At 31.8% G+C, this 27,707-nt stretch overlaps 1 protein-coding gene across 4 annotated transcripts; it reads right to left on the minus strand.

Annotated features, from left to right (window-relative positions):
• Nucleotides 1-27,707, minus strand: LOC139481543 (uncharacterized). Of its 4 annotated transcripts, none has more exons than XM_071264948.1 (21): nucleotides 27,559-27,707; nucleotides 24,574-24,794; nucleotides 24,214-24,303; nucleotides 23,219-23,564; nucleotides 22,637-22,862; nucleotides 20,935-21,028; nucleotides 20,084-20,161; nucleotides 19,254-19,402; nucleotides 18,698-18,741; nucleotides 17,269-17,374; nucleotides 16,443-16,604; nucleotides 13,789-13,933; nucleotides 12,963-13,082; nucleotides 11,855-11,906; nucleotides 10,505-10,651; nucleotides 10,011-10,136; nucleotides 8,597-9,037; nucleotides 8,129-8,245; nucleotides 6,757-7,137; nucleotides 4,443-4,499; nucleotides 1-117 (listed from the first exon to the last, which is right to left on the minus strand). In XM_071264948.1, exons 1-21 carry the CDS (start codon nucleotides 27,632-27,634, stop codon nucleotides 17-19), a joined length of 3,279 nt encoding a protein of 1,092 aa, XP_071121049.1. In that variant the 5' UTR covers nucleotides 27,635-27,707; the 3' UTR covers nucleotides 1-16. The 4 variants fall into 4 exon arrangements, with proteins under 4 accessions (XP_071121049.1, XP_071121051.1, XP_071121050.1 ...); XM_071264950.1 differs by having other exon boundaries at nucleotides 2-117; nucleotides 6,805-7,137; XM_071264949.1 differs by lacking the exon at nucleotides 1-117 and having other exon boundaries at nucleotides 4,192-4,499.

Consider the following 27,707-nt stretch of genomic DNA (forward strand, 5'->3'; position numbering starts at 1 on the left):
ATTTAGTAGTGAAGTTCTAGATAAGTCTAAAAATAACAGGACTGGGATTTAGATATATGCGTCGAACTCTGGGTCTTCTAAACACTTTTATATGCCACACAATTGACTTTTGAGTATCTGCAAAGAAATAAAAAAATAAAGAATAAAGTTTGAATCTTATTTTAATCTGGACAAGCCATAAATTAAAAAGTTCATACAATTTGATACTCAAAACACTAAGCAGAATTAAATTTTCAAAAAGTAAAGTTAACTTAAAAAGTTAAATGAAATTGATAATATGATTCATATACTGTACGCTATGAACAAAACAAAACAAAATAATACAAGGATATAAAGCGAGTTTAAAATAAAATAAATGTTGGTATTTGTTCATACATAAAAACTTATGAACATGCCTTTTTTCACAAGAAGATATAAAGTCGTCTTCCATCATTTTTCTTAAAGTCATATGAAACGAGTGACTGATGAAAAATAATGTTTAATTAATTCTTGAACCAATGCATGTATATATCATAAACTTAGTCTTCTGTGCACGATTTTATTATTTTTTACGCAAAAATATCGTAAAATCGTATTTTTTTCTCTCTGTCTGTTATGAAGTGAAAATATATCAGCTCATTAATTATCGTGTTTCAAAGCCGTAGTTTACCAATTGTCACCGTATAGTAAACAATCAACAAAGAAGCATAGATATTGAGCAAGTGTAGAACAATCAGATAATAGTTTATTTCAGTGACAGATCCATGCGTTTTGTGATCACCGAATTTTTATGAGAAAAGGTCACGCTAAGGTCACTTTGAAAACGGAAAACATGTCGGCAAATTGCTTCCTGGAAGCAAGCAATTATAAAAAAGTCAACTCCTTCTAAATGTGGGCAAATTAAAGAATTTTCTTCAGAAAAATTATATGTACATAAGTTTAATAATGACAACTATCCATTTTGTTATAAAAACATATGCATATTTTTTTTTATTTGAGGTTTCATATGACTTTAATGAATCAATTACTGTCCACACATCATCGTTGTAGGCCAAAAGAATAAACATATTTTTAGAGACCATTTTCACATCAGCTGCATCGAATCACCTACAAATATTGCCGCAAAGCTAAACGAACAACTAAAAAGTAAAATCACAAAAATACTGAACTCCGATGAACAGTCAAAACGGAAAGCCAATAATCAAATGGCAAAATCAAAAGCTCAAACACATCAAATGAATGGATAGCAACTATCATATACTTGACTTGGAACAGGCATTTTCTAATGTAGAAAATGGTGGATTAAACCTGGTTTTATAGCTAGCTAAACATCTCACTTGTATGTTAGTCGCCTAAGATGCCATTATATAAACAACAATGTGTGAACTAAATATTGCTAAAAATGTAAAAAAAAAAAAAGGGAAACGAGCAGTCAACATTGTGTAATAATCTTTTAAATCACTATAAAAACGCACAAAATGCAACAAGTAAACACAAAAAGGCATACACTCAAAATACTTAAGCAAAAAAACTACAAATTTTCGTCTATAGCACAAATACACAATGACGGGATGTATACATGTTAGAACGGAGCCATGTCAAAGGAATATCACACAAAAATATACTTAAGGGGGCTCCTGGGTATAAATAATTTTTTTTTTCTAATATAGGATTTCGCTATATTTTTTCATGAATGAACTTTATCATATACTTAAAAGAAAAATGAAATAAAAAAATGGGGTCACCGTTCATTTAAGCTAAAATCTGCCTCTGGAAGAAGCATACATTTTTGTTAATGTCCTTTTTTTCTGTTGAACTAATAGGAGAAAAAGAGGAAATATCGAAATAAAAAAATAACCTAATATAAGAAATCGCTTAAATTTTACAATTATTTAGTTTATGTACAGCTTATTTGAAAACAATAATAAAAATATAGGTCACCGATGAGTTAAAAAAGATATTTCAAATTTAAGGCCAAAAAATGGCATTTTTGCACCAAAGGGAGATAATTTGGAGCTTTTTCATTTTTTAAAGTCATCTGGGGCCAAACCAAATCATTTTTTTGGGTTGTTTTTTGTACCATATCATAAAGTAACAACTGATAGTGTAATAAATAAAATTTGTAATGAAAAAATAGAGGTTTAATTTTTTGCTAAAATTTTTGTACCCCCGAGCCACCTTAACAGTAAAAGTAATAACCAAAAACACAGATAAAAAAATACTATTAACACTTAATTAAGATGATAAACAACGTCAGTACCAAGTACCTATAGTTCAGGTCTATTGTGTTTTATTTGTGAAGTTGATCAAGAATATTTACCAAGAAGGTCTAAGTACCTTCTGATGAACTTTTCTAGAAAAAGGACGAGGCGGTCATTGACATACCCCTGCCTTAATTTCTAGATCTGGGGGATATGTTAATAAACCCAATTCGAAAAAGTTAGATTGTTCACGGAAAGAACATCATCAATATATCTGAAGGTGAAATTAAATGACGTGGCTTCTTTGATCTTCTTGTTTTCTACAAGTTTCTGAAGGAACTCCTATTCAAATGAAAATAAAAAGAGGTCGACAAGGAGAGGCGCACAGTTCATGATCATATCTGAGTAATTAGTTTTACAGTTGTGTATATCATAGACCAATTCAAATTATGCAATTTGTTATGCATAATTGCTTGGATAGAATTGTCAATTGTTTTTGTGTGTATGAAACATCATTCCAAAAAAGTAAATATCTGAAGCTGTTTTATCTGCTATTTTTATTATTTTACCCACGAGTATTTATCATAATATTTGTGTATATTATCGATCTTCTGTTTTTGTTTTAAAAGCAATGTAGTGTTTAAGGTAGCACAATACAAAGATTTTATAACTCCAACTCCCAAGTTTTAAAATGCTGTAACTTTCTTAATAATGCTTGAACATTTATAAAAGTGGTAGTTTTGGATAGCTAATAGATTACTCTTTCAAATAAATGCAATGTTAGTATTATGCAACAATTATATAACCAATTATAATGTTAACTGTGTCTAAAATATTTTTCACCAAATTTCCACTTTCAAATGAAATTAGCTTCTGCATAGGTATCCCTAGAGGGTTGATTTTATTATATGTTGTTCCTATGGCCATCATCTACAAAAGGGTGTCTCAGATTTCAGATAGAATGTATAGAACAAATTTTACACCTAATTGAACATTATCTTCTTTTATGTGGTTAGGATGTTTACACTAATTAGAGATTTATGAGAGAATGGAACACCATAGAGACAATCTGAGACACTCTTTTGAAGCCCATGATGTGTTGATTAAGATTCCGTTAAAATTTTCTGTATAGTTAAAGAGATGATAGAGCTAAATTCATTCAAGTGAACTTACCCAGGTTTTGCCACTAATTTCATAATAATTGATAACATAATGATTGCATAATAAAAATATTGCATTCATTTAAAAGATTAATCTTTTATCTATCTATATATACCTCTTTTATTATTTTCTATGCATTAATAAGAAAGTTACAGCATTTCAAAGGTTAGTGATTGGAAGTAAAAAAATCTTTGTATTGTGCTACCTTAATCAGCACTATTGTTTGTTTATCAGCTTCATTTTTTTTGTTTTATCAGCACTTCTGTGTTTTTAATAGTATTGCTATATGTTTTATCGCGTTATATCTGCGTTTCTGTGTTTTTTATTGCCATGTTTTTAGTGTTACCATTGCTATTTGTTTTGTTGGCACACTTGTGTGATTTTTTAATACCTCTGTGTGTTTTATCATTTTTTTTTATGTATTGTATAATCACTTCTGAGAACTTATATTAGCACTTTTATGAGTTTTATTTTCCCTTGGTTTTGGTGTACGTGTTACCTGGATTTGTCTCTCAATCGGTTTATGACATTTGAACACCGGTAAGCTACTGTTGCCTTTATCTATTAGTAGTTCGACCGGTTAGATTTTCCGAATAACTGGCTGTCGATTATTTGATGTCATTTTAGTGAGGTTATGCATTTACACATGTAACTCAACAAGAACTGTCAAACAATGGTTTTCTTTTTGTGAAAAAAATAGACTAATAACACACATGGTGCAGGTTTCACATAACAATTCTAGAGCACACGACCATTGTTTTACAAAACAATAATTAAAATGTTAAATATCATATAGAGCAACTAAGGGAGAAAGACATTCACTGGGTCATATTGTAAATGAAAAAACTAAACAATTAATATTTTTTATTTATGGCACACGTTTTAAGGATACTAAAATAATCTACATTAATAAACAACCACCAATCCCATGCAACACACAACTAAGAGTAGTAACTATCAAACGTTAATATCTCTTTTCACACAACAATGACATGTTATTTTGTGATTGTCCACACTAAACACAAATGTAACATCAACCATGATAGTGCCTTCTCCATTTCCCGCCTTTTCTATGCCAATGTTTTCTATATCTACCTTTACCTTTTCCTTTTCCTTTTTTCTTATGATGCTTATCTTTGAAATTGTCACTTTCTTTTTCTGTATAAAGAAATATTATAATAATAATAAATACCCTTGATGTTATGATAATAATGTAATTTATATTTATTATTTTCTTAGTAAATTTAGTAAAAAAAATGTAAGATATATGTATATTACAACCAATGGCTTTTCCAATATAATAAACCGTATCACTCTTCAACCAATATAATTCCTCCAGCAGAGCACTTATGATTATATTTGCGCCGGTTAATCTTGATACTGATACTGTAGATTTGATTTATTTAAACTTAAATTGTAGTTTACTATCATTAATAGTTAACCGTTCATTATTTTGTAACTACATTGTAAATGGATTTTCGTCACTTTAAAATTGCTAAGTGTTTCCGAATTGAGGTTACAATATAGTTGTTAATTCAATAAAGACTGTAATAGTTCTAACATTCTGGCATTTTTCAATATTACAAGAACAATAACAGATGCACGGTTAAAGTGAAAATCATCAATATCAAACTTGACCTCCATTTTGTTGTCAGTAACAACATATTAAAATTTTAAAAGCTTTGGTTGAACGGTTCATGAGTTACGTACATCCCCAAATCAATAACCGACTTTTTGTCACAAAAAAAAAATCCGGTTAAAAAGGCAGGTATTTACAATTAATTCATCGACATCTAGCTTTGAGGTCATAAAACTTTTGAGTACGATATATGTACGCAGATTTAGGAATTAACCAATAAAAACACTGGATTTGTTGTTTCGAGCACAGATTTTGTTCTGAGTATTGATTAAAGTTTTTGGACCGAAAGCCCTGATCTTGAAATTGAGGATGAACGCAAACTGCAACAACCTATTTTAATTTGTAATGTGCATGTTAACCAGTACTTCGGTACTGGCATGAAAATACGGATTTATTGTGTTATTAAAATTTGCTGTTACAAAATATTAGAAATTATTATAAATTAAGGAATGTATCTCCCTCATGCAAAGCTCTGATTCCTTTCACGGATTTGGCTATACTTTTTGGATCTTTTGGATTATAGCTCTTCATCTTTTATATATACTTTGGATTGCAAATATTTTGGCCACGAGCATCACTGAAGAGACATGTATTGTCGAACTGCGCATCTGGTGCAAGAAAAATTGGTACCGTTAATTTTATTAAATCATTTGATTATAGTGTCTATATCATTTGTCTTTTGTGGAGGATTTCTTTTTTGCAGGAAATTTCACGAAAAACTCGACCACGTTTATGAAACGAAATTATAAAGACCAAAACAAAAGTCAATATAAATCTCTCCTAAACAGTTATACAACATTGCAGGTTGTTCATTTAAGGAAAATTCGATGAAGTCACGTTCAAGGACAAGAGAACTGTGTACGTCAATTGGAGCATATCCACGATCGTCATTTGTAAAACAAATATTCAGTAAAGATGAACAATATCGCTATTGCGTCTGTTCGATTACATCCTTTTGAACCCTTGGTTTAAGTGCTTCCTTTTAAGCGAGAAGCCAATAGTATACCGCTGTTCGAAATCGATAGAGAAAAAAAATCCAGGTTACATACTAAAACGTATCAAATATAAGAGAACTACGACACAACAGAATACAACATTAAAATGTAACACACACAGAAACGAACTATAATATAACAATGGTCATTTTCCTGACTTGGTACAGGGCATTTTAAGAAAAAAAAATGGTGGGTTTGTGGTATGCCAAACCACCGCTTTAATGGCAATTTTAATTATAACATTAAAATGACAACATTACATGACAGGTCTACAATACAAATAAATGGGAGTTAAGATTGACAGGATTTTTCTTAAAAAGGCAGGCGTGAAGTAGGCTCAGTATTTTTCTCTCCATCCAAGTATCAACAGACAAACTAATACATATAACATATTTATATCCATATAGCCAAAAAATTGCAAATAATATTGTTTAAATATTTTGAAACCATATTGGCTGTAGTAGAGACTTCTATAGAGTGTGCTCTCACTTGATATTTTCTGAAAATATGCAAAGCAGCAATGCATTTAAAGGAATGGAACATGTACGAATGGATGCATGATAAGCGACACAACTACATCATGGTACAAAATGTAAAAAAAGGCTCCACTGAACAAAACTAGCATGAAAAGCATAATGATTTTATTTTATATAAAACATAAAAAAGACTATAAAAATACAAATGAAATGCGTGTATTGCTTGCATGATAAGCGATCAAGGTGAAATGCTAATAAATCAGCAAAAAGAAGAACTTTTGCATCTTTTCACACCTTGTTTTTACCTTTCTTATCTTTTCTTTTCTTATGCTTTTTCTCGTGTTTCTTTTTACCTTTCTTTTGCTTTTTTCCTTTGTCTTTCTTCTTTTTTTCCTTTTTGATAGGTATTTGATCTCCTCTTGTAGGTTGGTCTATTGAAGCTACTGAAGTATCAATGTTATTATTAATGTCAACTGATGTAACAAATGGAGTTTTAGTTGGAGGAGTTTCCAAGACGTTTGCAATGTTGTTTTCCATTCTCCTGGACAGTATAGTCAATGTTGCCCTACGTTGCGATCTATTTTTACACGAACTACAACACTTATCTGGATGTCTAGAACATATATAATCTGGCCATAAAAACACATATCTGGTACAGCTACTGGATTTATCTCCGTACATACAGCCTGTAAATAGAATATAGAATAGTTATCAAAGGTACCAGGCTAGGAAATTATCAAACGAAAAAAAACCTTTAATCTTAAAATATGGAGTATGGGGGTGTAAATATTGAACAAATGTTTGGTTTAGTGTTTTACAAGGAGAGAGGCGAAGGGTTACAAAGAGACATTCAAATGCATAAGTTGAAAATAAAACTGACAACGGCATGGTAAGAAAAAAAAAGACAAACAGACAAACAGACTAAAACAGTTGACAAAACCACATAAAAACAGATCTGGCAATACGAACCCCATCAAACATGAACACTCGGAGTGATCTTAGGTGCACTAAGGAACAATACTGTGACTTACTATAAACACGAGCTTACAGACACATACACGAATTTTATTTTAAGTGTTTCAAGTATATACTTCGAATGCTCTTATAATGAACGTTAATCACAGGTAATTGTCTCTGAAAAACCGAGATATAAAAAACCGAGATATATAAAGAGAGTGGGAAAATACTTTTTACTGCGAGACGTTTATTTCCAATTTTGCGTCGATAAATGAAGTAATTACGATTGACATACTTGGGTTAGAATGCTTCGGGTGATTCCGACAACAAAAGTAGGGATGTTATACACCATTGTGAAGATAAATCAATTTAGGTTTACGACATAACACGTGTTAGTAGGGTTGACAACTGAGAAATCGGCATACAACGGAATTTCGCCACCGACTGACATTTTTCTAAAATGCGAGTTAAGTACCTTGTGTTATATTAAGATATATATCTTTTTTCCTGAGATAAGTGTCTGCGACGTTAATCGAGGAAACTGCGTTAAACGTTTGATATTGATAAGTAACTTGTGAAGGCGTTTTCTTATTAACTAATGTATTGTCAAATTAATTACTTCGTCAATTACTGTGTTAGAGTTTATCAAATATTGTACAACCATAATTGTAATAATTAATTTCGTTTTCTTCCTGTCATATATTTAAAAAAAATATTTACCTTGATCTCCAGTTTCAAATGATTTACAAGTGGCACAACATTTGTCCCTAACAAAATTATCATAGCAGTTTATAGGTTTCACATTAGAACATGTGTCAGTGTCCTGGCAATCATTAGCTGAAATATAGAAGAAAGATTACCATTTATCCATGTTGTCATTACCTTCAATTACTCATAAAAAATAGAAAAACAGTTTGCCGTCTATATTCAGAAATCTGCATTATCAATTGTATGCAAAGCAAAGAAAAGTATAAGGGGAATGAAAGCAATACCGACAATACTATTTACTAAGGAGGCAATACATGTAATGCATTTGAACTTTGGTAGATAGTTATCTCATTGGCACTCATACCATGTACTTTCATTTTCAATATGGTTTGAAATGTTAATTTGAGATGTAACGATCACATCACCGTTTGAATCGGACAAGATGTTAAAAATATAAAACATAAAAATATCTAAACTTACCTATAGTTCTAGTTGCACATGGTTCGCAACACGCATCTTGTAATACAGAAACCTGACATATATCGGAAATCCACTTAGCCACCACACTACATGTCATAGATCTAAATACGCCATCAGCTCTTACACACAACTCTCCGGATGGCGTAGGAATACGTGAAGGTGGAGGTGGAGGTTTAGTTTTTATTGGAGGTCTGGTCTGTACAGGCGGTGGTGGTGGTCTGGTCTGTACGGGCGGCGTTGGAGGTCGAGTAGGTTGTATAGTCTGTTTTGTTGTTGCTGGGACAATTTTTGGTTTCTGTGTCGTTCTAGGAACTATTGGAGTGTCAGGTATAATACCACATGTTTGACAACAGCTCTTCTGGTAATCTGGATTTCCTGAACATCTCCATTTGTAACATGTACCTCCAACTACCTCATGAACTTTATCTCCATATTCACATCCTGATAAAAATAGTATTTTAGATTACTAAATGACTTCTATTTTCCCTCTGCCAAAGGGGATGGAGATGTACACAAGTAAATGAGATGAAAGAACATGAAGTTATGTGCATTGTGATATTTTATGTTAGCAGTCACAACCCATTATTACTAAACAAACTGTTACCAAAGCTTACCCTTGATGCTACTCTTTTTTTGCTTTCCAACAACTCGGAAATCGATTTATTTTGTTCCTATCATATTAATTAGTTTAATCTCACATCCGATCGTTGAAAGGTATTAAGTTCAATTGGGTTTAACATGATGATAAATGTTAGATTATTTTACAAATTGTGTAAGAGGAATAATAAAAAGTTGTTCACAAGTCACATTATTAGTTAACATATATTTTATCAGCTATTGTAGTTGCATGATAAAATAATTTCAGTAAGGTTTTGGCGCAGAACAAAATAAAATTGTGTTCATAGTACACGGATGATCACCATGACCCACTCGCACTATCGTTTTCTATGTTTATTGGACCGTGAAATAGGGATTAAAAACACTAATTTGGCATTTAAATTAAAAAAATCATATCGTAGGAAACATGTATACTAAGTTTCAAGCTGATTGGACTTCAACTTCATCAAAAACTACCTTGACCAAAAACTTTAACCTGAAGCGGGACAGAAAAACGACCGGACAAACGGACCCACAGACCAGAAAACATAATGCCCCTCTACTATTGTAGGTGGGATATAAAATTGCTGCAAGACTATGGCCGAGGTGACCATTATGGTGGCATTAAAGTTCTAAATAACGTTCTCTGTGCACAAGTTCCTTATCATTCCTTCTTGCAATGAGACAAAATGATACACTTAATGATCATGCTTTTTCCAGATAATAAACACGCGGTAGATTCACTAATGTCCATTGAAACAATGCTGATGTTTCCGAATTTCCGGTTTACCTTTTTTTTAGTAAATATATAGATTACCTTGGTAACCCGTGTTTAACGCCTGGCAGCTATCACAGCAAATCTCGGAATTCCTTTGACTGTAGCATAAATGTGGCCGCTTAGATGTAGTCGAACAAAAGCTGTTCTTATCTCCAAACTCACAACCTAAAACCAACAAATATGATTATCAATGATATGAATATCATGTTGTGAATCCATGTAGTGCACGCACGCAACTCATTCTATGTACAATTGTTTCGCATTTTAACCAGTCACAAAAAGTTAAAAGTAGTAAATTCATACAAGTGAGGGGTTTAGCTAGCTATAAAACCAGATTTAATCCATCATTTTCTACATAAGGAAATGTCTGTACCAAGTTGGGAATATGACAGTTGTTATCCATTTGTTTGATATATTTGAACTTTTGATTTTGCCATTTGATTAGGGGCTTTCCGTTTTTAATTTTCCTCAGAGTTCAAAATGTTTGTGATTTTACTATTTGCTACGAATACTTTAACATAATAAGTACAAACCAGGTGTCGGTTTAGCAATATTTTTACAGGTCTGACAACAGAATTCTCTGTAATATTTCTCGTAACATTTACTGGGATCATCACTTATCAGCTGTGGACATGTTTGTCCATCAAATAACTTTTGTGAGTCTCCGTGTACACACTTTTCTAGAAATAATAACAATATTTATTTATATATTACTATATCAATTTTTGTAAATTCATGAAAAATAAATGATCTAATTACAAACACACACAAACATTAAAAAAAATTAAATATTCATGTTAATTTAAGTTTTATTTTTGTTACTCGTAACACCAAATCCAGTATTTTGATTGGTTGAGATCTTAATCTCAGTACGATAATCGCGAACTTCAATATTTCTAAACAGTATTCGTGAACATGAAAGTTCAGATGCCTCGTTTCCTTTATGACGTAATTTATGTCAAGTTTGATTACATAAACAGCACTTATTTGTACTGGATAATTATAATTTCAATTTTTATACATTTTAACATCGGAAATATAATGTAGACTTTATCAGTACATGCATTCTTGGTTGAAAATGACGCAAAACAACGAAATGATTCACACATAAAAAATGAATTTTAATTCTTTTTGGAAAATTAAATCCTCAAGGGGAAATTACCTGCGTGTGTAGACATTTGTATTAATAAAGATCTGGGCTTATATGCATTAAACTACTAAAGTTAAGATTTGTTCCGAAAGATGGATTTTTCCATAACTCCTGCGATAAATTAGAAAACGATTGGATATCTAACTTACGTGGTTTTATACATACAAGCCCTGGTCTTTTATTTACTTGCAATGGCTTATATATATTTATTGCTTCCCAAATAAACATAATCTATCATGTTATTTTTGCACTCAATAAAGATACAAATATTATGTTATTTCAATTGTGTTTTACTGATTGTTTTTATGATTATGTTTGTGTTTTCTCTTTTTGTTTTAAATCTTATACTAACACACTTTATTCTTAAATACCCGATGTACACGACCCTATAAAACTGTTCATCGATGCATACTTAGGGGCCCCTCATAGTACACCAATTCCAATTTCCCAGGGTAAATAAAAAGGGTAGCATATTTCATATTTTGTAATTTTGATACACTTTGATTTACAATAGTTTATAATAATTTTCTAAACGTCTTCTATCTCACCAAGCCAATGTATATTTGCGTTCTTTCTCAGCGCTTTTGTTTTATAGTTATTTCTGGTTTTAAGCATAATATTACATAAGTAAACGTTGACACTTATTTCTATGGTTTTTTTTTACATAAAGATTGAAATATATTGATGAGTTTTGTAATTGCTAAATATATATAATTATTGAAAAAAATATTACCATCCTTTTCGGGAGCATCCCGGTCACTTGAACACAAACCATTTAAACACCACTGTAATAAAAAAATAATAATAATTGGATAAGTTTAACTTTAACAATGTCTATTTGTAAAATTTTATATAAACATCGGACATTGGTAAAAAAATGAAAACATCACGTGATAAATTCCATGCATCGGAAGCAAGATGCTCGTAGATTGTATACTATCATTGACGGTAGTAGTGTGGAGAGGGCTACAATTGTAGGTTTTGACCTTTTGCCCAATTCAAGTCAATCTATTTTGAAAAAATATCTTTAAACTAAACAAACATTAACTTGTCAATTTTAATACATGTAGATAAAGGCAGATGTGGTGTGAGTGCCAATGAGACAACTCTCCATCCAAATAACAATTTAAAAAAGTAAACCATTATAGGTTAAAGTACGGCCTTCAACACGGAGCCTTGGCTCACACCGAACAACAAGCTATAAAGGGCCACAAAATTACTAGTATAAAACCATTCAAACGGGAAAACCAACGGTCTAATCTATATAAACAAAACGAGAAACGAGAAACACGTATATATTACATAAACAAACGACAACTACTGTACATCAGATTCCTGACTTAGGACAGGTGCAAACATTTGCAGTGCATATTTTACAATTGACATCTATTGAATGATGTTCTAGGTAAAAAATGTCGAAAATCGTATAAAACTTTGAATAGCTAAAACCCCAAAAAGGACTAAAAGAAGGTAAGGATGTAAATAGTGGGAAAATACATAACGAACAATCAAACATCATAGTCAATGAAGACAAACAGAAACAAAAAAAATGACATGGAAAAGTCACAAAACACTATATTATAGAAAAGTTATAGTTACATGGAAAAGTTACAGTGGTCTATGCGCATCCAACCAAAACGTGCAATTATGCTCTTGTGTGTACTCCAAAAAGGAGAATAGTTCTTACTTCACAATTCTTACAACAAGCCTTTGCGTTCTTTGTCAGTGCTTTTGTAGTACTTTGTACAAATGTATAATATACTATTTTATTACATTATTGTATATATGCAATGATTAAATTATATACATTGTAGTTTCTGCAATTCCGAAAACAAACATACTTTCTGATTCCCACAAGACGTTCCTCTAGCTGCTGTATATATAAGATAACTATTCTTTGATGTTTCACTTTTACATGCCATTGATGTACAAATATCTGTGAACTCTCCAAGACCACCACCCTAAAATGTAGTTTATCATGTATAAATCATAGCTAGCATCCTGGTTTCTAAATGCACACTAGGTATATGAAGTAATGAATTTTTATGTGTAGTGAGATGACATATTATGGTAATATATAGGATTTAGACATTGATATTTCTTGATGGCCAACCTTTAAATGTGTTATTATTGTCGTTTGCGATCCGTTCAAACCCTTGCTTTGATCAAGTATGTATATACAAGTATTTCCGGGAAATTGATTTAAATGTATCAACTAAAACTACTGTATTACATGTACAAGTCGAAATAAGTCTAAAACTCAAATTTATTATTTAGCGAAACTTTTATGTGCATCTTGATATGGATTATGGATTATGGATTATAGTTTTTCTATGCCACTTTGTTGTTTTTCTTGACTTATTCTCTGCAAAACCTTAAGTAGCTTTAATTCAAAATTGTGAGGAATTAATTATTATAAATCTGGTCATAAGTATTCTTAATTGACTTCTTTCATTTTATTCATGTCGGGATATTTTATAGCCGGCTGTACAGTATGGGTTTTTCTCATTTTTAAGGACGTACAGTTGCCTATATTAGCTTACATCCACTTCATTTGCACTTTGATAGAAAGTTGTCTCATTGGAGATCTAACCATATCTCTTTATTCTTATAAACAAAAGTGGTAGTTGATTTTTGCATAAAAGATGCACATACAAAATAACATACCCAACCATAAAAGGAGTTCTTTCCAGCACGTTGTCTACATTGTTCGTTTGCATCATAAATCTGTCCGATTTCATTACGAGTCACTTCATTAAATTCGTCCATATCATAAATCAGTGCTTCATCGGATAAACAACTACCTGGTCCGCTAAAATGAAATATTCATTCAATAATCTGATATGTTCAAATGTATAACATCAAAGAATAACAGGAGATGTAGCGTGATTTATATTTAGAAAAAGGGATAACCGTTATAAGACAAAAAAAACAAGAATGCAACCAACTACATGTCATCCTACTAAAGATTTGAAACAATTTTTTTTATATAAATAAGGCCGTTAGTTTTCTTCTTTGAATTGTTTTACATTGTCTTATCGGGGCCTTTTATAGCTGATTATGCGGTATGGGCTTTGCTCATTGTTGAAGGTCGTACGGTGACCTATAGTTGTTAATGTCTGTGTCATTTTGGTCTCTTGTGGACAGTTGTCTCATTGGCAATCATACCACATCTTCTTTTTTATAAAGTTCATACCACTAATTAAGCTAAGCTTTGATAGTCGGCAAATTACAAAGAATGAAGTGACAATACAACATTCAGACTCATCGTACCATAAGAGCGAAAAAAAAAAAAATAAGACACCGGTTTTCTGTGAATATTTTGAAATGTAATTTCTAAAAAAAAGCTGCATACTACAGAACTAATGCTTTTGTATTTGCTAATTCAATCGGTAAAATAAAATGAGCTTCAACAATCGGAAAAAAGGTTACAAAAAACAGACGTAGAGATACACCAAATATTTGTTTTTTTAATCAATTATTGTCTACTCCAATCTCTGTTTTTAAACTTGCAGGGCCGTAACTACATTGAGGCAATTGAGGCAAATGCCTCCTGTTTTAAATTTAAAAAAAGCAAAAACAAAAACTAAAACAAAAGATTGTCTTCATATCAAATTGTTTTCACTGAAAGTGTCTTGCAAGAAGCAAGTTCTCTTCACTCTCTGATGTCGCCCCTGCATATTTTTCGTAATCCATGTTTCTCATTTTACTTTTGGTTTTCAGAGTTGATGGTCTATTGTTTGTACTTCTGTGTCCCGGGTTTGTCTTTTGTTCATTTATTGTCCTACTTAATGACTAGTCTGAGTGTTGATTTTCATTTGTAAACGTGCCACACTGTGTAATGTTGCATTTCCACTGATGTCCAGGCATTATGCGAGAAAATATTTTAAGAATATATGATGCTACAGGACACAGGAAAAAGTGGTCGTTTCTGCATGGAGAATTGAACTTGATATCAAAGAATACGAAACTGCCTTTCTTGTATATAAAACCATACCCAATTTTTCTCAGTATGGATTGCAAAATTAGGTATTTTTTGTAGGTGAGATATGCACAGAAGTGATAGATATGTATTATAAATATAGAAAATTTAATATCTTAATCAACAAAAAAATAAATAAAAAACAACTGTATCATATACCCTAGCGCCTGTGGATAAAACTAGATAGCTGACATGGTTTAAATTAAAGTAAGACCACCAATTTCCCGGTATCAAATCATTTGTTGAAAAAAAACATCAATGTATTGCCATATGACCTTTTATATTCAAGGGTTAAATTTGCATTAAGTCGTGTTCAGACCCTTTAACAGAAAATAAAGGAATATGAAGTACACGTTCACGGGAGATAATCGCACACAATGTCAATGTATAGAAAAAAATACAAATGATCAATGGTCAAAGTTTTTATTCCTGTTCTTCATCTTAATAGTTGCTGGAGTGTCTTTAATAATGAAAGAATCATAAATACCGTAAAACAAGGTCAATATGGTCCCTAGTGTCGACTTGAGCAGTACTAGTATTTAACGTATGTTACTGCACTAATGACTGTCTCTATATTTAAATCTAGTCATAAAAAATCTCAAGTCAGCACAATACAAGACAAGAACAGACAGACAGATCCGGTATTAATGATTATGAGAATTACGATTTTTGCTTTATTCTACAAATCGGTCTTTTAATGTTTTGAATTTCCCATAAACTTTAAAGTCTTAAATAACAATGAATCTATGTTTTTGCTTTGAGACCAGAATATTGTCGAAAAAATAGCTAAAAATGATTTGATTCTATGTAAGAAAGAGTCCGGGAAACGCTCAGAATGCACGATTTTGCGTTATTTTTCTCAGAGCCCTCGCCAAAATTTTTCGCCTCGCTACGCTCGGCGAATATATTTTGCCTCAATATTAAAAGAGACTAGTTACGGCCCTGACTTGTGACATATTAATTAGTATTTTTTAACTGACATAAGCCATATGTTCACGTTGAAAGATGTTCGATTTAGGATATTACGACATTTATGTAATTCTTACGTAACACAAATTATACAGAAATGTGTAATTAGTTGATAAAAAAATGAACAATATTCTTCACCATAACGCAGACAAGTTATCTTAATTTACAAATGGGAATTTAAAATTGTATAATATTGAAAATAAAACCCATAGATATTTTCTCCTAAATGTATTGATAAACGTTGAGAAAAACGATTGAACGGCAGACTAAGCAGTGTATGTAGCATTCATTAATATAATGTGCTATGAAAATTAAAAAAAACAAAACAACCTCAAAGTTTGTTTTCCTTATTAAAGCAGTATTTACTTACAGACCAGAGAGAAACGAGTAAAGTTCGTCAATTGAACAAGGAGAAAACTTCCATGGATTTAGTTCATTCCCGTTCCCTGTAACTCCTCCTGTGCCGGCCATGATGTATTGGGAACTAGATGAACAGATATTTGTGCCACTTCCGTCGTGTCTGGCTCCGAGACTGTAAATAGATGGTTTAGTTGATTGATTGATTATTTTGCTAAACACCCAGTGTCAAATATTTCATGCATGTTCAAAAAACAAATGAACAATACATATAGAGACCATATAGGATTTAGGTCGAGAAAATTTGGACTGCCACAGGAAAATTAGGGTATATTGTATAGTGACAGAAGTTTGCTTTGCAACAGGCCACCATGGACTCCTCAAACATTTGTTGCAAGGATTCTCCGTTTGCAGAGAATGTGACACTTTCTCTACACGAGCAATCGAATTTAAAGTCCCCATTGTGACCGAATGTTGCTGCGTACTAAAATATCCCGCATAACCAAACGTACTTCCAACAATGCCAATCATTTTACTGCCGGTCGGAAGTAGCCAAAAGTGATAATATTTCAATCCCAGTTACCTTAATAGGGATGATAGTTAAATGTAATGAGTATTTACAGTATCAGTTTCTATTTAAAAAAGTAATTGCATAATAATACCTGCTTTCCTTTAAATCTGTAATTCTGAGGTCTCGTTAAAAAGCAAAATTTCGTTGTTTGAAACATGCGTTTAATTATCAATTTACTTTGATGACAAGGGTGTACATCGAACATTAACGGTATCAATATTGTATATTGTATGACAGTACATTATATTAAATAAACTAGTTTCCGTACCTGTGTGCTAACTCGTGGGTACCAGTACTTATGCTGCCATGGACACCATTATCCTCCACTATAGAGACACTACTCGCGGAACACATAGCTTTAAATGATGCAAGGCCTGAAAAATAAATGCTTTATTATTGAGAATGCACGACCATAACAAAGAAATGAAAACAGAATAATTATTCAATATTCGAAAAAAAGCAAAATGTATCGATTTTTCTGCAATTAAACAGATACACATTTCGGGATTAACAATATTTCGGGATGAAAATCACTAGGAGTGTTCAGAAGCGAGAGTTTGAACAAGGAAGGATGAATACATCTGGGTGTATGTGACAGAACTTTTATAATTCTAGTTATCACCAAGCTTCACAGCTAATTCGGTCTTTAGTTTTTTTTTGTTGTGTTTTGAAGACTAGTTTGGTTTTTCGTATTATTTTTTTTTCCATAGCGTTGCTAGTTTGTTTCTGTCTAATGAGTTAGAATATCCCTTTACTGTTCTCTGTCTCTCTAGTACAGCTAAAATTAAAAAAAGTTTCCATGCATCGACAACTGCAAAATGTGGAAACTTGGGGAAAATTATTATGCTTAGTATCAGTAGCAAGAAAATATAATACATGCATATATCGAATTTAATTAAAACAATTACCGTGACAAATCTGATAATATTATACATGTTATATTCAAAAATGTTTCTTGTGACTGACAATAAATTTTCTTTTTCACCCTTTATTGAAGGATACTTTTATATTAAAACAAAAATACTTTACTTTGAACAAAGACACAAACATAAAAATCACAAAGCTTCTCGCAATTTGTGTCCCAAGAAGAAGTACAACTTCTGATCTATCAAAACTGGTGCATTAATTAAAGGATTATGTTTTTTTACTGCACAAATTATTTTCTCTTCTGGATGTGTTGTTTGTCTGACCACTGTGTATCATCAGTACAGCGGGTACTAACCAAGCGGGTACAGTAACGAAAATCTTTGTTTTGCTTTATCAATATTAAGTGTACATTTCTAAACATTCGAAATTCCTGCTCCCAAGGAGTTTTCGCATCGATTTTTTCCCATTTATAAAACAACTTTGATATTCTAATCAGAGCAATTAACATGTGCATGCGCAAATAGTTGTGAATGTCAACACCAACTTTCAATTTCGATACAGTTGTCGAGACATTTACATGTTTTATCTGAAAGAAAGCTAATACAGGGCAAACGAAATAGTTACAAATCATAAACCTACCTGTGATTACTCATTCCTTGAAACCTTTTGGGTAATAAACGAGTATGCAAATAAAGTGTTTGTGTACGGTGTACAACAACTTAACTACGCACCGTACAGAAGGATTTATGTGGTCAGCTAAACACCTGCTGACATGACCCACTGTATCGTTCATTGGGGGAAAAAAGGTATTAATAATTAAAACTACATACCTGTAACTTTATTGTCAGTGGTTCTGTAACGGTACAGATCATATCTAAAATGGAATATGAAAAATCATTCATTAATAGAAAAGACAAACTAGTGAACGCAGATTAAACAAGAGGAGATATAAGCAAAACTTACAAAATGACAATCCACCTATTGCAATGCCATGATATGGTAAAAAGTCAAACAGTAATTGGGATCAAAAGCAAAATAAGATGTGAACTTTTGCATTATATGGTGAAATTTCTGAGAAAAGTACATATTATTCTGATAAGGGGTTTAGGACAAAAAGGGAATTCAAATGTATGTGTTCTGTTGTGTGCAAATAGTTTGCTGAAGGAAACTGTAAACATGATCTTAAAAAATCAGGAGGTGCGCATAAGAATAACTAGGATAAAATTGTGAGAAAGTTTCCATAGATTGTAAATGTATAGAAGAAGTTGCGGATACAAAATGGTGTCCCCAAAATAAGGAAATAGTAATAGAAAAATCTTTAAAAACAGAAATGAAGACCCCATCTAGACTCTCATGTTATAATGGTAAAACAATAACAAAACATACGCAGTGAACAACATCAGATGGTCATGCTCTGGTAGCTGTGACACCTCCATTCTCCAAGAACGTAACAGATCGAGCGCGTCGTCCGAGTCGACCAAATCTCTGGGATTACCGGCTGTTCGTTTAGCTGTCCATACAGCAATGTCTGGTTTCTATGAAGGGAACAAACAATAGTGCTATGATAAACTTACTACGCTTAAGATCATTTTTTTGTTGCACAATTGAGGTTAAAATGTTTTTCTAAGTTATGTTCATTGAATAACTGGTTTTGTAAAATACGCATTGATGACATGTATTTTCCTTTTTATATTTCTCACCAAAATAAAGCGAAACTAATATCAATAGACATTTATTTAATTAGTAGCGCTATACACCAGTACAGTAAAGTCATTGTATTGTTATGTTCAAATATCACCTATATATAGTGTTTCTCGTATGTAAAGGGAGGTTGAGGTATCGACAATAAGACACAATCTCAATATAACACAGGGCATCTATACTAACCTTAGTATAGAAAGTCCCTGCACAGGGGTACCAAAATAGACATAGAGATTATAATTTGACCTTCAAAATGTAATATCTAAGTAGCCTTCGAGTTTTAATTCGTAAAATATCCTATCAAAGGACACAGTTATCAACACCAAATGATGTACAATAGAGAAAAAAATATAAGGTAACGAAAACATATGTAAATCATCAAGACAAAGGTGTGTCAAGAGGTATTTGATAAAAATCACTTTTTATTTTAATGACAAGAAGTACTTTGTGTGCAAGTGAAATTTATCTTTTAAAAAACCACCACCGTATACACCACCACTTTTAATTATTCTTACATCAGCAATGATATATCCGGACACCGCCACATTGATGTGAAACTTGTTTGTTTCTATGTTGTCATATCGTAAATTCATCTAAAATGAAAATGAATGTCATTAAAAGGTAATTTATATACTGCATTGATGTATTCGTTACACTATGTACATTACATACAAATAAACCTAATGACTTATGTTTGTCGTAAAATGTATGTCTGAAATGTTTAAAATGTATGAAACGAAAAAAAAGAAAGTTTTCCTATGTATTTTGAAAAAAAATGCGTCAGAACACAAGACATGCAAGAGTATCGTCAGTTTCACATTGAAACTAAGTAAAAACTAGACCACTGCTTCTAATATATAAGAAGATGTGTTTATAAAAATAGGAAAACGGGATTATAGGATTGGCGGACTAAATAGTAATAACACCTCAAGTTTTATTATTAAATATAAAAAAAGCAAATGGTTCGTATAAAGTTTGCAGCAACTATAAAATCTAGTAATGGTCACATGTGGTGTATGATCTTGGAACCATTCCAGGGCACATGCGATCACCAAACGTTTTGGAGATCGTGAAGCTCAGTTTTCAGTTTTGTTTGTTGTGTTTTTGAATACTGTTGTTTGCTTCTTCGTCGTTTTTCGTTTTTTTTAATGGTGTTGTCAGCTTGTCTTCGATTTATCATTTTGAATATCTCTTAGGTGTTATTCAAATCTATTGTGTTTTGTAGATTGTTGTTTGTCGTTTGCCGGTTTTTTCTCGATTCTTTAGCCATGGCATTGTCAGTTTTTCGTCGACGTATGAATATCACTTCGATATATTCTGCCTCTATCTTACTATAACAGTATCCTACAATAGATAAGTCACTCACTCCATTTACAGTGTGACCAAAATATTGTCGAATTCTCGATTTTGCTTCCATATCTTTATTAAAAACGCTAGGGTCGTTGATAGCATTATATTCTCTGAAATTATAATTTGAACATAATGTTATGTTAATGTAAAAGCTTTAATACATTTAGCAGGTTCAAATCAGAACTAATCATATTAATTAAACAACATTTAAAAGACATTTTAAACGATTTTCCCCTTACGATCAAGTGGAATATAATTTGCTAAGGATTCAAAGCCACGCTTCATTAAAAAAGGTTAAATCTAATCTGCTGAAACACGAGGAGAAAAAATTGTAGACATCGAGTCCAACGTTGTGCTTTTTCCTTGTAGTTATAATTGTTTTGCCTTTGACCCCCTTATGGTTGTTATTTGTACATAATAAAGTTTTATGGAACGTTGAATACTGAACTCAATTGCACAACAATTTACACTAAACCGGTGTTTTATGCCATTTGCGATTAGCGTAGCATTTGTTATAAATATATGTTGTATAAAATCAAAATAGAAAGGTGAAGTCATCACAAGTTTCCATGGTGGGCTATTCATGAAAAAAAAATTATACTTGACAAATCCTAATATAATAATACATATTAAGAGAGGGCTCGGAGGGGTCCAGATCCCGTGATCCTGCGCTAAAAAACGTGAAATCCCGAGGTGCCGAATTTAAAAGAAATTTAAATCCCCACATCCCGAAATTCGAGACAAGAATTTCCAGATCCCGAAAGGATCAGGTAGCAATACACAGTTAGAAGTTTAGTTTCGCATTATGGCCCCTGAATTTTTTAAATATGAAAGTTTTTGTACAATAAAATTGATTTTTAGATAATTGAAGAATAATATAGCCTTCTTAGTGGGTTTATATGAACATTTAGATTGTTTTTAACATGTTTTATAGGCCATTTATATGATTGACACTCCATATTTTCCTATCCGTACCGTCCATAGGTCCATAAATTATTGTAGTGTTTATCAACAAAGATTTTTCGCTCGATCTTTTCAATTCAATTTTATGGATAAACGAGCAGAAATGCATATAATTTTTTTTGGACCACTTGATAGATATAAACCTATGGATTCAGGAATGGTATCACTGTAATTGATTGAAATTTTCCTTTAGACCAAATTTTGGAGACTTTTGTAACATGTTCACCCCCCTTTTTTGCTATATTTTGTATCTAAGAAATGCAGATTGTTGCCATGGTTACACCCAAAAGGGATTACATTTCACCCTTATGACCATTAGAAATCAAATCTATGGAAGATTCTCTTTCTATAAGTATATACATGCATAACACATATATAAAGCCTTCTTTGTTAGACAGGAGGGGAAAGAGGGTGTTTAAAAATTATGAGTGTCAATTTTAATTTTTTTTCCTTACTGTGTAAATTGCTACATCAATCCCGAAATACCGAGCTGAAAAACACCCGATCCCAGAGTTCCGACAAAGGTCCGACCCCCCTCTTTAAAAATATAAAATTTTACATCTCTGGTTTTAAAAGATTTCGGTTAGGGCGTTCCTGAAGAACGCACTTGGGCGCAAACCGTAATGAAAGTATGGGTTTCATCTATTGTTGGCTTGTAATTTCAGAAAGTTCTATAGTAACCTGGTTTCCAAATTGAAGTTCAATATAAAAAGATATAGGAAGATGTGGTATGAGTACCAATGAGACAAGTTTACCTCATATAAATAGAATGGTCAATTACTAAAAGAAGCTCTACATTGTAAGTGTCGTCTGCTGCAACATTTACACGTGATCGACTTGAAGATACAACGGTACGTCCCAGTACCGGAAGTTTTTCTTTCGAAATATCAAGGATGTTTTCAGTCATCCTTAATGGCATAGCTCTACCAAGTGGTCTACTGGTTTCCTTTTTGATGATTATGTTATTGCTTACAGTGTTGTCTGTGAAAAAAGAAGATCCGACTAGCTCATCATTGTTTATAATCAACATCATACAAATGTAGTTTTTGAAAATAAGTATGGTGACTTATATAATGAATTGTATTTGCATAATTTTCTGGAACATGTAGGGGAATTATATGGTATATTGAAATGCTGTGCTTTTACATCTTAAATGTTTTAACATAGTCTTGCAAAGTGAAATCAGCCAAATACTGAGAGACTGAGGGAGTTTGGTGGGCTTAATGTTTTAATAAAAATTCTACGATAAGTAAGACTTATATTGTCAACTAAATATTAAGTGATGTAAAAGTAAATAATGAACCTTTAATAAAGTCTTATAAGAAACAAAGTCATACCAAATATTTTTAAGTCATCTTCAAACCATTTGTTATTCCTTCGTTTTGTAAGTTTGTATACTCTTCTTTTCATTTTTTGTTGCTTTTTCTTTGCCTTTTTCTCTTGTTTTTCGTTCCATTTTTGTTCTTTTTTCTCTTGTTTTTCGTTCCATTTTTGTTCTTTTCTCTCTTTCTTTGATTGTTTCTTTGCTTGTTTCTTTTCTTGTTTCTCTTTATGTTTGTCTTCTTTTTTATTGGCACGCCTCTTTCGTCTCACTACTGGACTGGTAGTTGTAGGGGCTGACATATCGGCTGACGATATCTCCGATAAATCGTACTCAACATTGTCGATATGTATACTACCAAACTACCAATGAGGAAATATGATCAAATAGAATAGAATTAAACAAAAATAAACAGAACAGAACAGAACAATGCAGACAAACAAAACAAAACATAACCAAAAAACACATAAGAAAAACAAAACAAAGCAAAGCAAAACAAAACAAAACAAAACAAAACAAAACAAAACAAAACAAAAACAAAACTGTAAATTGTTGATTTAGATACATTAAAGTAAAACAACATAATGGTGATTTGTAAAATTTGTTTTGAACGAATCGATGCAGCTAACTGAGCACTAAATGTATACTGGTTATCACGAGAACAGTATTCGTTGCTTCGGTTTTAAAATATTGATTACTCTCATTTTGCGGGATAAAAAACCTCTAAATCACTGTATGTCCATGCTTTTTTTAACTCTTTTGCACAAAATGTTATTGAAAAGTACCCAAAAATCGCCACAATGGTTGAAAAATCTGTATATTTGATTTTGATGCTACATGAAGCTGTCTACTTGTGTTGTTGAATTTGCAGCCTTGTGGACGTATAGCTGATCTCATTTTTCATGTATAATAAGCAAAGACGTTTTATGTGCTGTATAACTCTTAAAAAGCATGGTTAACCGAAAATAATATGAATATGTTTTCGACAACAATACCTTTTTATCAACTTACCAATACTGGATTGCAACGTCCATCTTCTAATCCTTCACATTGAACTGTAAAAGCTGCACCAGTTTTCTTATCTTGATAAAGTCCAACATTCTGTTACGAAGAGACCAGTAAAGTAGAATTTTTATCATTCTAAATTTGGTATGAAGCTGACTCATGTGAAATAGTTTTTGTCAGGCTACATATGGAAATATTTGAACAAAAAAAGTATAATTGGTTTATTTTTTGCATTATTATCACGAATACGTGTACCTAATTTGAATTTATCAATAAATCTGATATAATCTTGAAATGTCATTTGAATAAGTAAAATAATAGATTGTCTATAAGACATCAAGCATACAGAGTTTTAAGCAAACTTACTCGTTTGACTGGAATATTTTCCTTCACAAGTACCATTTTCCCGTTCTTATCCCGACGTACAACGAACACAAAACTGTTTTCTTTAACCGATGTCTTACGTTTCAAATTCAGAACAATGGGTGTTCTATTGGTCATAGTATTTAGCGTAAAACGTAATGTTTCAGGCATTCCTTTGATAAGTTCCGTATTATTGGTGTCCATTGCAGCAATATCTACCATTTCTACAAATGTTAAAACAGACATACTTTTAGTGATTTTGTTACACAATTAAATATAAAAACCAATATTAATAAAACAGACAAACTTAGAAATTACACCAAAAAAAAAAACTATATAGAAGAACTATATTGTTTTCCGTTTCGTACTTTATTTGACCTTTAAACTTTTTTCATTCGAGCGTCACTGATGAGTCTTTTGTTGACGAAACGCACGTCTGTCAATTTTATTTCTGGCATCTATACGACTTTATTGTTATCTTTATTGTATTCCAATAATTCAAAAAAACATTGAATATAAAAAGGTCATGTGAATGCCAAATCACACAAAAAAGCGATAGTTTGAGATGTTTTATCTGTTTTGTTAATGTTATTGTATGCTTCGTTACAAAAACAAAAATGTGTTTGTATTGTATTGTTGCTTATAGTTTGTTCGTCTCTTTGTTACAAACAGAAGCCATGCGAAAGATGTCAAAGGGACATTTAAACTCGTCAGTTGAAAAAGACCATGGTCATAAAGACCAAGAGACAGACAACGTATACAAAACACAATATTAAAAAATCAATTAATGTCCCGTTGCATTTGGCAAAACTTTTAGGAATTTCTGGACCTTAATGCTCTTCATCTTTGTACTTTGTTTGGCCTTTATAACCTTTTTTATTCGAGCGTCACTGATGAGTATTTTGTAGACGAAACGCACGTATGTCGCATATTCATAATTTCAATCCTGGTATCTATGAATATGATGAGTTTATATTGAACGTACGTTTTCAGTGATTTCAGTGATTTGCACCTATTTAAAAACACTGTTGATAAACATTCCGATACGAAATTTTCCTTATCATTATTTTGTCTAGATTAACGTGTGCATGACATTTATAAAGCGTTGTTTTTATTTTTATTAAAACCGAAAAAATTCTCGTTAAAACTGGCTATCGAAAATACAGGTGAACGGATAAATCATGCGGTAAAATGGGCTGTCCTAAGTCAGGAATCTGATGTACAGTAGTTGTCGTTTGTTGATGTAATATATACGTGTTTCTCGTTTCTCGTTTTGTTTATATAGATTAGACCGTTGGTTTTCCCGTTTGAATGGTTTTACACTAGTAATTTTGGGGCCCTTTATAGCTTGTTGTTCGGTGTGAGCCAAAGCTCCGTGTTGAAGGCCGTACTTTAACCTATAATGGTTTACTTTTTAAATTGTTATTTGTATGGAGAGTTGTCTCATTGGCACTCACACCACATCTTCCTATATCTATTTTTATAATGTTTGCGCCAAAATATCCCCTAGAAGTCTTATATATTTGGCTAAATTGTCCTGAGCCCGTATATATACCTTAAAAGAGGGACCCATTTTATATTTATATTTGTTGTTTATTTTGATATACACTATCATATATTTGACATACAAGTATTACACAGCAATTAAAGTTTATACAAGGTGCTATTATCATCTGTCATTGATGACGTTTATAATGACTTAATGTGACAACGTTTAACCAAAAAAAAACTTTATTGACATATGTACATATAAAGAATTAATACTGATTAGTCTCCTGAGATACTGCATAATGGCTTAAAAAATACTTTATTTTTGTCACATGTTTTTCTAAAAATATTTGGAATAAATGTAATATTTCTCTCCCCCTTTCACAAAAAAAACCCTTAAACATAGAATACAACTTCCGTTGACTTATCAAAACTAATAAATAAACTAAGGTTCCTTCTTCCTCGGATAAACATGACGTAAATACATTTTTGCTATTTTTAGGTCCCTTCTGGTCATAATATATAGCTCGTCACTTATTTTGGTCTTATACAATCTTGGCTTTCAAATGTTTTGATTTGAGCGTTTCTGATGAAGATTAATAGCGCTTTGGACGAACAGAATTATAGAATTGTTATTTTCTGGAATAACCTTCACCGGACACTTTCGAGACATAACATTTTATTTTGATATGAGCGTCACTGATGAGTCTTATGTAGACGAAACGCGCGTCTGGCGTACTAAATTATAACCATTGTTCCTTTGATAATTATTTATGATCAGAATCCTAATAGATTAAAGTTTTTGAGCATTGGAACAAAAAGGACCATGCCAGTGTAACCAAACAATCTAAACTTTGGTTTACCGCACCAATACTTTAATTTCATAACAGTTATAAGTTTGAAAATTGAAATTGTTGAAAGAGGTAAACGCCAATCGATCTCCTCAGTTACATAAGTTTTCGTTGAATCGAAAAATAATAATTTAATAACATTAATTCTTTGACACTGCATGTGAAAGAAGGATATGTATGGCTCAATCAAATAAACAGAGGAGACAAAGACACAAAAAAAACACCCTAAGGTACCAATATTTCTTATCAGATATGAGGTTATAGTGTGTTCTGATGTTGTACTTTTATACCACTGGCCGTTAGTTTTCCTGTTTGAATTGTTTTACATTGTAATTTCTGGGCCTTTTATAGCTCACTATGCGGTATGGGCTTATATTAATCTAAAAGATGGATCGGTTCTAATACCTGGCTTGAACTAATGCGACAAATAACACAAAATAACATATAATTATTATACAAAAACTTAATATTAAGTTAAATTAAACGAGAAAGACTTAATTCAAATGATAAACCAAAACGTAAATATAGAAACAAAAATATATCAGAAAATGAATTATAACTACACGCTTAAGCTAATTGACCTCAAAACCACATGACAAAAATAAAAAGACTTGAAAAAAAGGTTAATGAAATTGAAGTTTGCTTTTACCTTCGTCGTTTGTCCCTTGAGCAAGAGAGTAAAAAATACATATTGCAGATAGAATAAAGTAATCCCAAATCACCATTGTATAGTTAAAACAAAAGATAAAGATGTTTTATTGTATATTATTTATATACACACTTCAATCATTGTCATGA

This window comes from Mytilus edulis, chromosome 7 (assembly GCF_963676685.1).
Source record: "Mytilus edulis chromosome 7, xbMytEdul2.2, whole genome shotgun sequence".
Lineage (NCBI taxonomy): Eukaryota > Metazoa > Mollusca > Bivalvia > Mytilida > Mytilidae > Mytilus > Mytilus edulis.

Coding starts and splice junctions, on each gene's coding strand:
- LOC139481543 (XM_071264948.1), bottom strand. CDS start 27,634: ATGGTGATTTGGGATTACTTTATTCTATCTGCAATATGTATTTTTTAC. Junction 10,137..10,504: donor TATTGCTAAACCGACACCTG/GTTTGTACTTAT, acceptor TGTTGGTTTTAG/GTTGTGAGTTTGGAGATAAG. Junction 8,246..8,596: donor ATGTGCAACTAGAACTATAG/GTAAGTTTAGAT, acceptor TCTATATTTCAG/CTAATGATTGCCAGGACACT.